We start from the raw sequence: 13,333 nt of genomic DNA on the forward strand, positions 1-13,333 counted from the left end.
ATGCAAAAATAGAAATTTGTTCTTACTTTACAGAGCTTCTCTATAAATATACCTTTGGCCAAAGAGGCTTTTACAAAATTAAGGAAACAGCTATCAAATACATTTTCTACTTTGTTTTTTTCTTTTATGGGGTGGTTCTGAGGCTTGAACTCAGGGCCTGGGCACTGTTCCTCAGCTTCTTGGCTCAAAGCTAGTGCCCTACAACATGAGCCAAAGCTCTATTTCCAATTTTTGGGTAACTAGTTGGAAATAAGAGTCTCACAGACTTTCCTGCCCGGGCTGGCTTCAAAATGAGAATCCTCAGATTGAAGATCTCCTGAGTAGCTAAAATTCAAAGCATAAGCCACCATTGCCTGGGTACATCTTCTATTTTTTTTAATCCTACTTTATAATTGAGAGGAGAAGAGATGGTAACACATCTGGCTTTTGTTGCTTTATAGAACATGTTCATTTCTTTGTGCATGCTTCTGCTAATGTCCTAAATTTGGGCTCCAAATTATTCAAAAATTCAAGCCCATCTTCTTCTTGTTGGTCACTGCAACAACCTACAGAACCAGCCACAGATCCTCTTCCTTCATAGTTGTACGTGAGGACGTAGTCTTGAGCGTGCTTATCACCGTCATCCTGGTTGCAGAGGTGCACCTTCTGCCAAAGGGAAAAGCACAACATATTTTATTATTATTATTTTAAGCACCAAAACTTTACTAACATAAAAGTAATTGCTTTGATTTACCTTTCCTTGCTTAATTTTTAATCAGAGTGTGTCCTCTAATGGATTCCTACATGTAAAAAATGCACATGATTGGTCTGTATCATTAAATCAAACTACAAATTAAGCATCTAAGCATGTTTCTAAAAATCCCACATGACTGAAAGTACACAAGGATTCACCTTAAAAACTATTGCTTTCCCCCTTTCAAAACGATGACTGAAAGTGAGAATGCATATATGGAGTTATATTCAAATGGGATGTAGGCTCAGACTGTCCCAGACTGGCCTAGAGATGATGCACACAAGTGTGGTATTATACAATTTTTTTGTGGTTTCAAAGAAACATACATCAGATGTACAAAGCCCTAAGAGAATATCTTACTCATTACACCTGCATTTCACTAAGAGCTTAAAACATGTAAATAATCAGTTAAATCTGAACATAACTACATCAAAGAAAAAAATAAGCTTCTAAAAAATAGTTACCATTAACAGAAAATAAAGGTCTAAATAAATATTATGCGGGACCATTACAGAGACTATTAAGGAGACTTAATGAAACTCACTTCACCGAGGCGGGGCTGAGTGAAACTGTACCACTCCGAGTAATTGTATCTGCAGTTGTCTGTCTCCACGTGCCCTCCTCTGCAGGAATCCAGGGAGTGGTGATGACCAGCCACCACCCGGCAGGTGTCCAAGGTCTGATGTCCTCCCTTCATCATCTCAATAGTCTCTTGCCCTCCGTTTTTGATTCCTGATCCCAACGTGCCACAAATTCCCTGACCAGACATGCCCACTGTGTGGGTAGTGAAGCCATTTGTGGAATACTGAAATGAAGAACAACTCGTGTAGAGGAAATGAACAACAACAACAAAAATATGAAAAAAGAAAATCATGAAGAAGATAATGCCTTGATTTGTTTGTGCGCCTGACGATAAGTGCTCTGAGGGCAGGTGGAAGCTAACTGTGTCTTGAGTACCTGGTTACTACACTATTATTATTGAATGCAGGGTCTTAACACAGTAGGCAAATTGAGAATGCCAATGGTTGGCAACTGAAGACAAATAGACAGTTCAATGTGTATTCCTTCTTTCTTTGGATTCCTAACAACTTTATTCATATTCATCCAGCATCCCACCCCTGGATATCAGCACCATTTTCTCAAATATATGTACTTTCTTATTTTAATACATTCCCCTGGGCCTGACTAGAGCAACAACCAAAGTAATGGTCAGTTTTTGCTTTTACGTTAACTTGAACGTAATCCTCACAAGCCTTAAAAAAAATAAGATTGCTATAAAACTTAGCTATAATCACAAATCCTCTCACTCTACATAAATATAAACACTACACTAGGCCAAAGAAAAGTAGCAGAATGTCAAAACTTCAGCTACTAGGTTGTATGTTTGGGTACTCTAATGTAATTGTAGTGATTTATATAATCCCTTTCTAGATAACCATCATGCTTTTGTTTTATAAATCTCTCTTCTCTGATCATCAACTATGCTTCTCTTAGGGAATCTACTCATTCCTCTTCCATCTATTAGGCTAGAAAAACTCAGAGCAATAGAGAGACTCGATAGCATTGCTGCTTCAGATATACACCCTCAGGCTCTTTTCTAACCCACATCACAGCCAGAGAGAACCCATTAAACTTCTTCCCAGGACGATCAAAGTCTGAAATGATGTTACTGCTGTTGCTGGAAAAAATTTAAAACAATTATCCTGGTGATCTCTGACTAATTAAATTCAATATGGTACAGCATGAGCAGAATTTTAAATGATGCAAAACAACAAGAAAACCCCACAAAAATCAAGCCACACAGAAGCCATGAAACATTTGAAGTAATAACAATAATAATGGCATGTTAAAGGGTTTGGGCTATTAAATAGCACTATATAGCCCTGTTGAAATTGGTCAAATATCACCATAGGAATATAAATCATATGGCATGTTGAAAGTAATTACAACAGTGATATAACACTCATTTCCGTAACATGGAGTTCATTTCACTTAGCATCATCTTATGTTTTCATAGGAGCATAGCTATTAGGCTCTTGTGATCCTCTGCTGTGACTACTCTGAACCTGTGCTAATTATTCCCTATGCGGGAAACCATAGATACTTTCAACACACCATGTGAAACTGTAGCTTCTTTTGTTGATGATCCTGTTGTATCCCTTCCTGCGGTTGTACTGGCACTATCACTGTATCTCATCTGAATATACTGGATACTGTATGTACTGGTATTAGAACTAGGGAAGTGAAAGGGAATATCAAAATCGAGAGACAAAGGATAAAAAGACAAACGACTCCAAAAGCAATACATGCAAAACCATTTGGTGTAAACCAACTGAACAACTCATGGTGGGAGGGGGAAAAAGGGAGGGGAGAGGGGGGAATGAGGGAGGAGGTAACAATCAGTACAAGAAATGTACCCAATGCCTAACATGAAACTGTAACCTCTCTGTACATCAATTTGACAATAAAATTTTAAAAAGGAATATAAATCATTTAATCTGTCCCATAGGAAGGGTGATATTTTATGAAAAGTTTCCTGATACCAGATAAAATTATTTTGGAAAGAATACATATTACAGGCCAATACATATCTGCATTTATTTTGTTTTTGTTTATGCAGAACTGAAGAATGAAGCCCAGGGCCTCCTGCATAGTGAGCATGCATTCTACCACTAAGCCACATTCCCAGCCCCTCCATTTATTTTTAAAAGACAGACTTACCACTTTATCATCTCCTGGAGCTTCAGTGTTTGATACAAGCAGGTTCTGCTGGGGGAGATCATCAGGAAGCGTTTTTACTTGTTTTGTTGTCCCAGAAGTCCCACAAACTAATGTAAATAGAATACCTGTAGGAAGAACAAAGCACAAACTATCATTAAGTACTGTGAAGTTATGAATTTAAATGATTAATACAGATAAATCATAAAACAGCAAATCATAAACAAAAGCCTTGTAGATATACAAATATGATTGCTTGTGCCAAATAAATGCATAATGTATATGTGCCACATGCTATTTTTCTACACTGAATTTTACGTCTATGGTGAGGAGGCACTAAAGCATATATACCTAAATGTACTAAAATTGTATGTTAAACATGATTGTGTATTTAATAGAACTACAAATCCACAAATGATTGGCTACAGGTAATAATGTTGATTCTAAGAGGTTTCTGAAGGCTTTAGTTTAAACTCAAGGAAGAACTTACAAAATAGCATTGCTATGCCCAACAGGATTGCAAGAATGGCCCATGGTCCAAGTCTCACATCTCCACTTCCTGATCTTTCCCTTGAGCGAGTAGCGCAGTCACTTGGGGTAATACAATCACATATAATGACATTCAATGATGTGACTGTAGACAGGCCTAGTCTATCTGAAACTCGGATTGGAACTTCATAGGACCCAAACGGAGGATCATTCTGATAAGAAAGACGTGCTGCTGTATCTGAAATAAAGAAGAATGACATCAAGCATTACAGATAACTGATTTTATGTGAGCACAGAAAATGACTTATGGAATAGTTACTGTATTTCCCTACAGATGGATGGGTGGTGTATGTGTGCACATACTCGCATGTGCACTCACTAGCACCTAGTGTTGAACTCAGGGCTTTGTGTTCAGACTGAACTTTCACTGCTCAGGGATGGCATACCACCATTTAAACCACACCTCTTATCCCCTAGGGACACTCTTGATAATGGATTGGTACAAATGCCAAAATACAATCCATGTGACTATCATAAACACATTGCATCATAGTTCACATAAAAGTTCAATCACACTGCCTCATTCTTTGTTGTTGTTGTTACTGGTTTTGTTTATTTTTTCTGATGCTACAGCTTTTTTTTTTTGCTAGTGCCAAGATTAGAACTTAGGGTTTTGAGCTTGCTAAGCAGATGTTGTACTGCTTGGCTCATGTCTCAACTTTTTCCCACGATCAGCACCAACTTCATTCATCCTATTTTATGTTTCCAGCTAAAGCTGGGGTGACAGGTACACATCACCATACCCAGTTCTGTCTTGTGTTTTTTCCTGTTAAGATAGGGGTTTCACTAAGATTTTTATCCAGGCAGGCCTAGAACCACAGCTTTTCTAATCTGAACACTTCTGAATTATAGGTATAATTACAGGTACTGTTACTTGGCTATGATATCTCTTATAAGGTCTTCTGGTTCTTGTATAATACATGTTATCTGCTCATAAACAAATCTTCTCTGTCATAAGGCTTGTTAAAGGATTTGATTTTTTTTAATCATATGTTTAAAATATTCAGTTAAGCTGATCTATATATTCTTTTAAACATGATCCATTAGAGCGTTAGAAGACTGAGGTTCTGGGTATTCTCTTTAATTTGTTTGCATACATTATGACAAATAAACACGAACACTTGTAATTTATTGTCAGAGACTCATTCTGAGAACTTCAAGCACATCTCACTGAGAACATACTAGAAAGTTATAAGTCATTTTGCTGCAATTGCATCTCTTCTTCCCATAGAGTACTGGGCTCAATTACGCATGTTTTGTTTTGATGCATGTTTTGAGATCAACAGTAGGAAGTACAGAGAAGAATATAGCCCTCGGTTCAGGCAGAGAACATCATATAAGTTAAAGTGTAGATAACCATTTCAGATAACAATCCAGCTCTCACTTAACTATCCAATGAGGCATTCTAGTATTCTGTGTAGTCTTTGAAGCTCCAAATATGAATTTGAATTCTTAAGCAAAGAAACCAGTGAGTTAAGATTTTTAAGAGAAAATACTGTTAACCTGTGAGATCTATTTTGTAAAAAATTATCAGATATCATGAGATGAACAAATCAAAGTTATGGCTCATAGAGGACCACAGTCTAGTTCATTAGTCATTTAATTTACTTTCTGTAATAATCCCATTTTACACTTGGGTTAACTGATGCTGAAAGAGGATAAATCACATGCCAAGAGTTACACAACTAATAACTGGTGGGACCAGCATTCAACACTAAGCCTATCCAACTTCAAAGCCTCTGTTGGACTGGTTCTTAACTTGGTGTTTCCCAGGTTGTGGAAAACTTCACCCAACAAAAACTGTTGAGATTTCATTTCACTTAGCATCATCTTATGTGTTCATATGGAGATAGCTATTGAGCTATTGTGATCTTCTGCTAGGATTATCCTAGACGTGTACTAATTATTCCCAATGAGGGAAAACATAGAGTCTATGTTTCTTTGGGTCTGGCTCACTTCATTTAGTATATTTTCCAAGTCCTTCCATTTCCTTATGTATGGAGCAATGCCATTCTTTCTGATAGAGGCATAGAATCCATTGTGCATATGTACCACTGCAAGTTATGGTAACAAGTGTTTTAACATTGTTGGTCTTATTTTTCAACATACCATGTGAAATTATGGCCTTTTTCTTTTGTCTTTTTTTCCCTGTGGTTTTACTCCTGATGTCACTGTAACTGATTTTCATACCTTGGATATTGTGTATATATATATATATATATATATATATATATATATTATATTGTATATATAGTATATATATAGTATATGTACATATTGTATTGTATTGTGATATATATATATATATATTGGAACTAGGGAAGGGAAAGGGAATATCAAAATTAAGAGCCAAAGTATAAAAAGACAAACCAATGCAACAGCAATACTTACAAAACTATATGGTGTAAACTAACTGTACAACTGATGGGAGGGAGGGAAATAAGGAGGGGGAAAGCAGAGGAAAATGAGAGAGGAGGTAACAAGTTGGATAAGAAGTGTACACACTGCCTTACGTATGAAGCTATAACCCCTCTGTACAGCACTTTGATAATAAAGAAATGAAAAAACAACTGTTTAGAACTGACAAAGTTAGGGGCTGAGGCTATAACTCAGTGGCAGGGTTCATGCCTAGTCCAACTAGACAGAGGGCTACTCTAAATGGCTATATAATTAAAGATGCCCCTTGGGGTCATCTGACGCTGAATCTTTGGAATGTACTGACGCTTGGCTTCTTCTTTTATCCACTCTTGTTTCTCTTCTTATTGCAGCTATTGATCCCAAACAAATTCTTTAATAAACATTCAACCTGAGATAGTTGACTCAGTTCACTTTTGGGGAACCAACCTGACACAAGTGGGGACTCCCTCATGATCCAGGATGCTATTATTATGTTGAGAATGCATGTGGGTAAGCATTTAGAGCAGGAATAAAAACTCAAGAATCCTCTAAGAGAATTCTGGGAGCGAGAGGCTAACTCTAGAGGGGCCTACTGCCCATCACAAAATCTGAGAAACCTGTGTTTTCTTCACTAGTGGATCCCACAGAGAAAATTATTTCTCTATTTAGTCAAAGGAAAAAAGAATGGTTTACTCATCTGGATGTTGAAAAAAAAAAAAAAGCAATGACTACAAACATATACCATTAATTCTTGCCAATCTCCACATTCGTTGTACTCCAGAGTCAGAACTCTCCAAACTAAAGTCAAAGGGAGGGCCATTTTCAGGCTCATCAGGATCAACAGCAACAATCTCTGCAGAGGTCATGGTGGCCTTGCAGATCACCACTGTCCGCTGAGGAATGAATGGGCCGTTATCATTCACGTCTTCAAGTACAATCCCCAGGGTCCCAGTACAACTTCTTCCAACTAGACAAATGGGAATCAAAGTGTGTATTTTAATCAATTCAGTTTTCCCCAGAAAATTAAACATAAGAAAATTAAAATATGCTTATTTGTTCTTAGAATGCATAAATTACAGTGACAAATATAGCTGTAAGCTCTGGCCTCAGGAATACCAAGAGAAAAACCTTATTGCTTTCATTTTTATGTAAAAACAGTAACTACTATTTAAATATATTTTTCCATTTATTAAATCACATGAGAGTTCTAATAAGGGAATTTTTAACTGAGTTTTAAGGGGGAAAGGGTGCTTCAATTATTTTTTTAAAAAAACAAAACTATGCATAGAAGTGGAAAGGCATTTTTATACATCTCAATGATCTGGAGAAAATGAAGGAGAAGGAAGATGAACACTGACACTATAGAGAATGGGTAGGAGCTAAGAAAGCTAGGCTAGAGAACTGACAGTTTAATAATGTACATATAGAAAGAAATTAAGGTTCCTGGACAAGAGAAAAGGAATAAGAATAAGATGTGTTTGAAAGATTGAAATAAAAAGAGCACTTAAAAATGTTTAGAGGGTGGAGGACTCTAGAGATGGGGAATTAACATTGTTATTATGGGTATAGCCTAAGTAAGTTTTCTATTTACATAGTCAGCAAAAACTGCTAGCATAACTATTCTGCACAGGACATTGTCTTGGAAAGTCTGGGTCATTCAAAGATGAAGAATTCCTAGGTCCAGGGCAAAAATTAACAACGTAGCTATGAAGTCTGAAACTAAACACACACAAAAACTTGTGTGCCCCACTGCTTGGGCTATATTTTTTCCTGAAAATTTACATTTTATTGTAAAGGTGATATACACAGGGGTTATAGTTACATAAGACAGGTAATGAGTACATTTCTTTTTGAATAGTGTCACCCTGTCCCTCATTTTCTCTCTCTCTCTTTTTTTTTTTTGGCTCAGTCCTGGGGCTTGAGCACTCAGGGGCTTGAGTGCTCACGGCCTGAGCACTGTCCCTGGCTTCCTTTTTGCTCAAGGCTAGCACTCTGCCACTTGAGCCACAGCGCCACTTCTGGCCGTTTTGTATATATGTGGTGCTGGGGAATCGAACCCAGGGCTTCGTGTATACGAGGCGAACTCTCTTGCCACTAGGCCATATTCCCAGCCCTGTCCCTCATTTTCTCCCAGCTATTTTCCCTCCTAAGCCCCTATTCTCCCAAGTCATATAGTTCATTTCCAACATAGTGTCTAGTGACTATCACTGCTGAATGGGTTCACCATTTGTTCCACTGTTTCTGTGATTCTCTTACCTCTCCCCAAATCAGATAAACTTATACCCAAGACAAAGGGTACAGAAATCAAAAACAGCAATGAAAAGAAATAAACCAAAGGAAAAAAATAAAATAAAATAACTGCAAACAGTACAATAAAAACATCTGTTTCCATTTCTTGAAGTTCATTTTGATAAGCATCATCTTATATGATCATATCCACATAGCTATTGAGCCCTTGTGATCATCCCCTAAGAATATCCTCTTTTGTTCTCATTGTGTGACTATTTCGAGTGCTATCTAATCAATCATGTCCAAGTGTAATTATTTGTCTTTTATTATCCATTGGATTTATGACTAAACATAGAGCTTCCCTATGTCTCAGCAATCCCACTCCTCAGCATTTACCCAAATGGCCACAATCTAAGCTGCACTAAAGCCACAAGCACAACCATGTTTATTATAGCATTGTTTACCATAGCTAAGATATGGAATCAATCCAGATGCCCCTCAGTGCATGAATGCATCAACAAAATGTGGTACATATACACAATGGAATTCTATGCTTCGGTCAGAAAGAATGGTATTGCTCCATTCATAAGAAAATGTAAAGACTTGAAAAAAAATCATACTAAGTTAAGTAAGTCAGAACTAAAAATATATAGGCTGCATGTTTTCCCTAATTGTAATAATTAGAATGGGGCTATGACTTATAAGAAGCTATCAACCTTGAGAGGTGAGAGACCAATCTTATCTATTCATTTAGAATCTATGCCAGGACCCCAGTGGCACAAAGACTGGACCTTGAAAGTTCCCAGGCCATCACAGCCAAGAGCACCAGGCACCAAGTTAGGAATTGGTTCTGAACTATAGGCCACACAGAAGAAGCATATACAGGTAAGTAAAGGATAGCTAGATAAGATGTGATAAAATGAGAATGAGAGAGGGAAAAAAATGAAAAAAGCAAGTAATACCTGTTATTTAATAAAAACCTATCAACTATAATTCCTAAATGAGTAATATTAAAAGAAGCAAACAAAAAAGATTAACTCACTCGGTGTAAGCCATTTAAAAAAAAAGGAAGTCAATAAAGATAAATAGCACAAATAAAATAGCAGTATCTTAATAAGGATTCCAGAAGAGGAAAATGGATAGAATGGCAGAAGAGAATACTTATAGTTTCTTGTGAGACTGTACAACTATTTTCTAGAGATGTTTTTAATATCACTGTGCTTGTCCTCTAATGAAATCTCTTGAGTCAAAGTGAACATGATGTAAGTAAATAAAGGAAGCCAGTCTTAGTACAGTGCTCTTTTTTTTCTATTTTTATTGGTTAGTTAACATCGACACTATGGTATCCAGTGTTCTTAAGACTAGTTTTATCATTGCCTCTAACACTGAAGATGCTATTATGAAGGTAGACATGAGTTAATAAATGACATTAAATCTTTCGAATACTGTACATGTCATTCTGGAGAGAAATAAAAACCATAAATGTATAGGTTCAGCTTTACAATTATATGTGCCTGAGCTGGGAACTACACCTTGGTGCTCGAGCATTTGTTTAGCATATGTAAAGCTCTGGGTTTGATCTTAACTCCCAGCACTATAAGTGTGTGTGTGTGTGTGTGTGTGTGTGTGTGTGTGTGTGTCTGTGTGTGTCTGTGTGTCTGTGTGTATTTAAAACTAGGAAGTACATAGGGGAAGATGTATACAGCTGTGTTAAAAACAAATTTCTTACCTTTATCAGATGCAAGAACTGTAATGTTATATATGCCGTTTCTGATCATCTCAGCTTCTCTATCCAAGCTTCGGAAAACTTGGATTGATCCTGAGTTTTCATCCACAGTGACCCACCCTTTTGGATCACTTAATTTCTTATACCTTTTAAGAATGAGGAAATAACATATTAAAATGTGCAGGCCAAATACAATGCAGATATCAAAATAAGCTACAGATTTGTAAAGCAGAAAATTTGGGGGAAAGAACCACAGAACTATGAATACCTTATGCCATTGTTACTACTTCCCTCTGGGTCATTAGCTCTGTAGCCATTGCTTCTTGTTCCTGGGGATGAATTTTCTTTAATTCGGACAATTTGTGTTGGGGGACTGCACTCAGGCCCCTCATCCTGGTTTACCACTGTCACAGTAACCGTGGCTGTGCTCATGGCCAGGCGAGAACCAGAATCTCTAGTATATGGAGCCTCATTCACCACCCCTATTTGCAGTGTTACCTGTTGTCTTTCTTCATAATTCAATGGCTGCAAAAGCAAGGGTGATGAAAGTCAGATCAAGCATTTAATAGCTGCCAATATTACCTTAGTGCAATATGACTTACTAAATTTGGAAATATGTATGAACTTTATCAAGAGTAGTCATAGGAACATTTAACATGTGCCTGAATATATGACAGTGGTGGAGAAAACAGAACCCCTCAATTAACTCAGTATTTGTGTAGGGACAAAACAAAACAAAACTTTTTTTGCCAGTCCTGGGGCTTGAAATCAGGGCCTGAACACTGTCCCTGGCTTCTTTTTGCTCAAGGCTAGCACTCGACCACTGAACCACAGCACCACTTCTGGTTTTTTCTATATATGTGGTGTTGAGGAATCGAACCCAGGGCCTCATGTATGCAAGGCAAGCATTCTACCACTAAGCCACATTCCCAGCCCAGGGGAAATTTTTTTTTTTAATTTTATGACTGTCTTTTAAAAAGGGAGGGACAAGAAAACACAAAAGTTTACTGACATTGCTCTTTATTACTATTTAATTCCTATACTTAACAGAATTCTTCATCTCCATTATACCCTAGTATGTTTTTCTATGATATTATAAATTACAAATTCTTAAATTCTTACCTTAATGACACATAAAATTCCTTCATTGGTTTTGGGATCTGTTACAATTTTAAAATTTCCATTTTCATTGCCTTTCAAGATTGTATAATTAGCTCTCCAATTTGGAGTACCAACTAAATCTTTATCCTCAACAGAAACGCGTAAGATTTCTATATCAATTGTATTTTCTTCCACTGATGTCATATACTACAATAACAGAAAAGAAAAACAAGTTCATTAGTTAGGCTTCATAAAAATAGACCACCATGTGAAGCAAGCTCCGTCTTCCAATTTCTAAAGTACTGTGTTCACATGACTTTAACGCCTTCACACTAAGTTATGATTACATCCCTGAGTGAGTGCTGTATCTGAAATCAGGAGGCATGGCTAGAGATGTAGGTATTTATCAATTAGTAGTTTATACACTTTCCTTTTAAAAACATCATACACTTACGGAAGTACGGGTAAATGTAGGCAAATTGTCATTCACATCTCCAATATTAATGACACAAGCTGCAGTTGTCTTCAAACCAAAATACTGACCATCCATGTCCTGCACTTTTATTTTCAACTGATATTTTTCAACTAACTGAAAACAGAGAAGAAAGATAATGATCAGGGTAAAGCAGCAATAGGACAAAGAAAGTCTGATATTACGTGCTTATCTACTTGGGTTAACAATTAGCAAATTCCATAGCATTCACGTACTGAACAAAAAAATTCCTCACACTAATAACTTCCAGTCAATGTAAAGTGCTACCAACACAGAGACTATATTTTCCACAGCCATAAGTATCCTTAAAATTGCTTGGTAATTAATCAAAATCTTTTTTTTTTTTTTTTTGTGCCAATCCTGGGGCTTAGACTCAGGGCCTGAGCACTGTCCCTGGCTTCTTTTGCTCAAAGCTAGCACTCTACCTCTTGAGCTACATCCCCACTTCCAGCTTTTTCTGTTTATGTGGTACTGAGGAATCAAACCCAAGGTTTCATGTATGCAAGGTTAGCATTCTACCACTAGGCCACATTCCCAGGCCCCAAAATCTTTATCTTCATTACAAAACTGCATTCCTATATTCCAAAGATATGTAGCTGTGATTTCTACAACAATCTTGTAAAAGACAATAAAGTGAAATATCCTCCTGAGACAAGATAGATACTAAAGATTTATAGAAAGATCATTAAATAAATATGAAAATAAAGGTTTGGGGCTAGGTAAATTTTTAATTGGATAGGAAATAAAACATGACTTTCAGAATTCCCCATCCATGAGTTGTTGTAGAGGGTTGATCACAATTTTTAATGCATTTCTTTTCATAATGGTTCTATTTCTTCTAACTGTATGAGATATGGGAAAAATTAACAACATATTTACCTTCCAGATAGAGACAGGGGAGACTTTGTTTCTTTTCTCAGGCACAGAAATAATATAGTCTTAGGCAGTGGAAAATACCTCTGCCTAAGATTCCTCTTCTACAAAACAATTATAATGATTCCCTTTTCACTTAAGTCATCTTTCTTTCTAAGACAAATCACACAGGAAAATCAGCCCTTGCCTTCTCCCTAGAACATTCATCTTCTTTTACAAAGCCATCTACTTCCTGTAAATTCCATACTCTTAAAACTTTCTTATCTACATGTAGTCAAACACTAAACTTCCTCTCTATGTTTTTTATACACATGATTTTCCTGGTTTACTGCTCCCTCATAATCTATCACTTGTATAGACTTGAAAAATAATGGCATGTGTCTCAAGAGAAGATTTACATCTCCTGCTGTTTATTTTCAGGAAGGAACGCATATTTTCTTTCTAATGAGTTGACATTTATTGAAAGAATCAATTGGCTAATAAAACAAGAGAAGGAAGTTTTGTTCTTTTTATT

At 36.7% G+C, this 13,333-nt stretch overlaps 1 protein-coding gene across 2 annotated transcripts in view; it reads right to left on the minus strand.

Annotated features, from left to right (window-relative positions):
* Window positions 1–319: 319 nt before the first annotated feature.
* Dsc2 (desmocollin 2) overlaps window positions 320–13,333 on the minus strand; it is a 28,639-nt gene continuing 15,625 nt past the window's right edge. The window contains exons 8-17 of one of the 2 annotated variants that reach the window (XM_048363558.1): window positions 11,908–12,042; window positions 11,475–11,660; window positions 10,621–10,877; window positions 10,356–10,498; window positions 7,140–7,364; window positions 3,942–4,178; window positions 3,455–3,579; window positions 1,278–1,538; window positions 734–779; window positions 513–645 (exon numbers count right to left, since the gene is read on the minus strand). In XM_048363558.1, the coding sequence (XP_048219515.1) occupies window positions 744–779; window positions 1,278–1,538; window positions 3,455–3,579; window positions 3,942–4,178; window positions 7,140–7,364; window positions 10,356–10,498; window positions 10,621–10,877; window positions 11,475–11,660; window positions 11,908–12,042 (1,605 nt within the window). In that variant the 3' untranslated portion in view covers window positions 513–645; window positions 734–743. Of the gene's footprint in view, window positions 646–733; window positions 780–1,277; window positions 1,539–3,454; window positions 3,580–3,941; window positions 4,179–7,139; window positions 7,365–10,355; window positions 10,499–10,620; window positions 10,878–11,474; window positions 11,661–11,907; window positions 12,043–13,333 lie in introns of both variants that reach the window. The other variant, XM_048363557.1, reaches the window with a different exon arrangement.

Source organism: Perognathus longimembris, chromosome 15 (assembly GCF_023159225.1).
Source record: "Perognathus longimembris pacificus isolate PPM17 chromosome 15, ASM2315922v1, whole genome shotgun sequence".
NCBI lineage: Eukaryota > Metazoa > Chordata > Mammalia > Rodentia > Heteromyidae > Perognathus > Perognathus longimembris.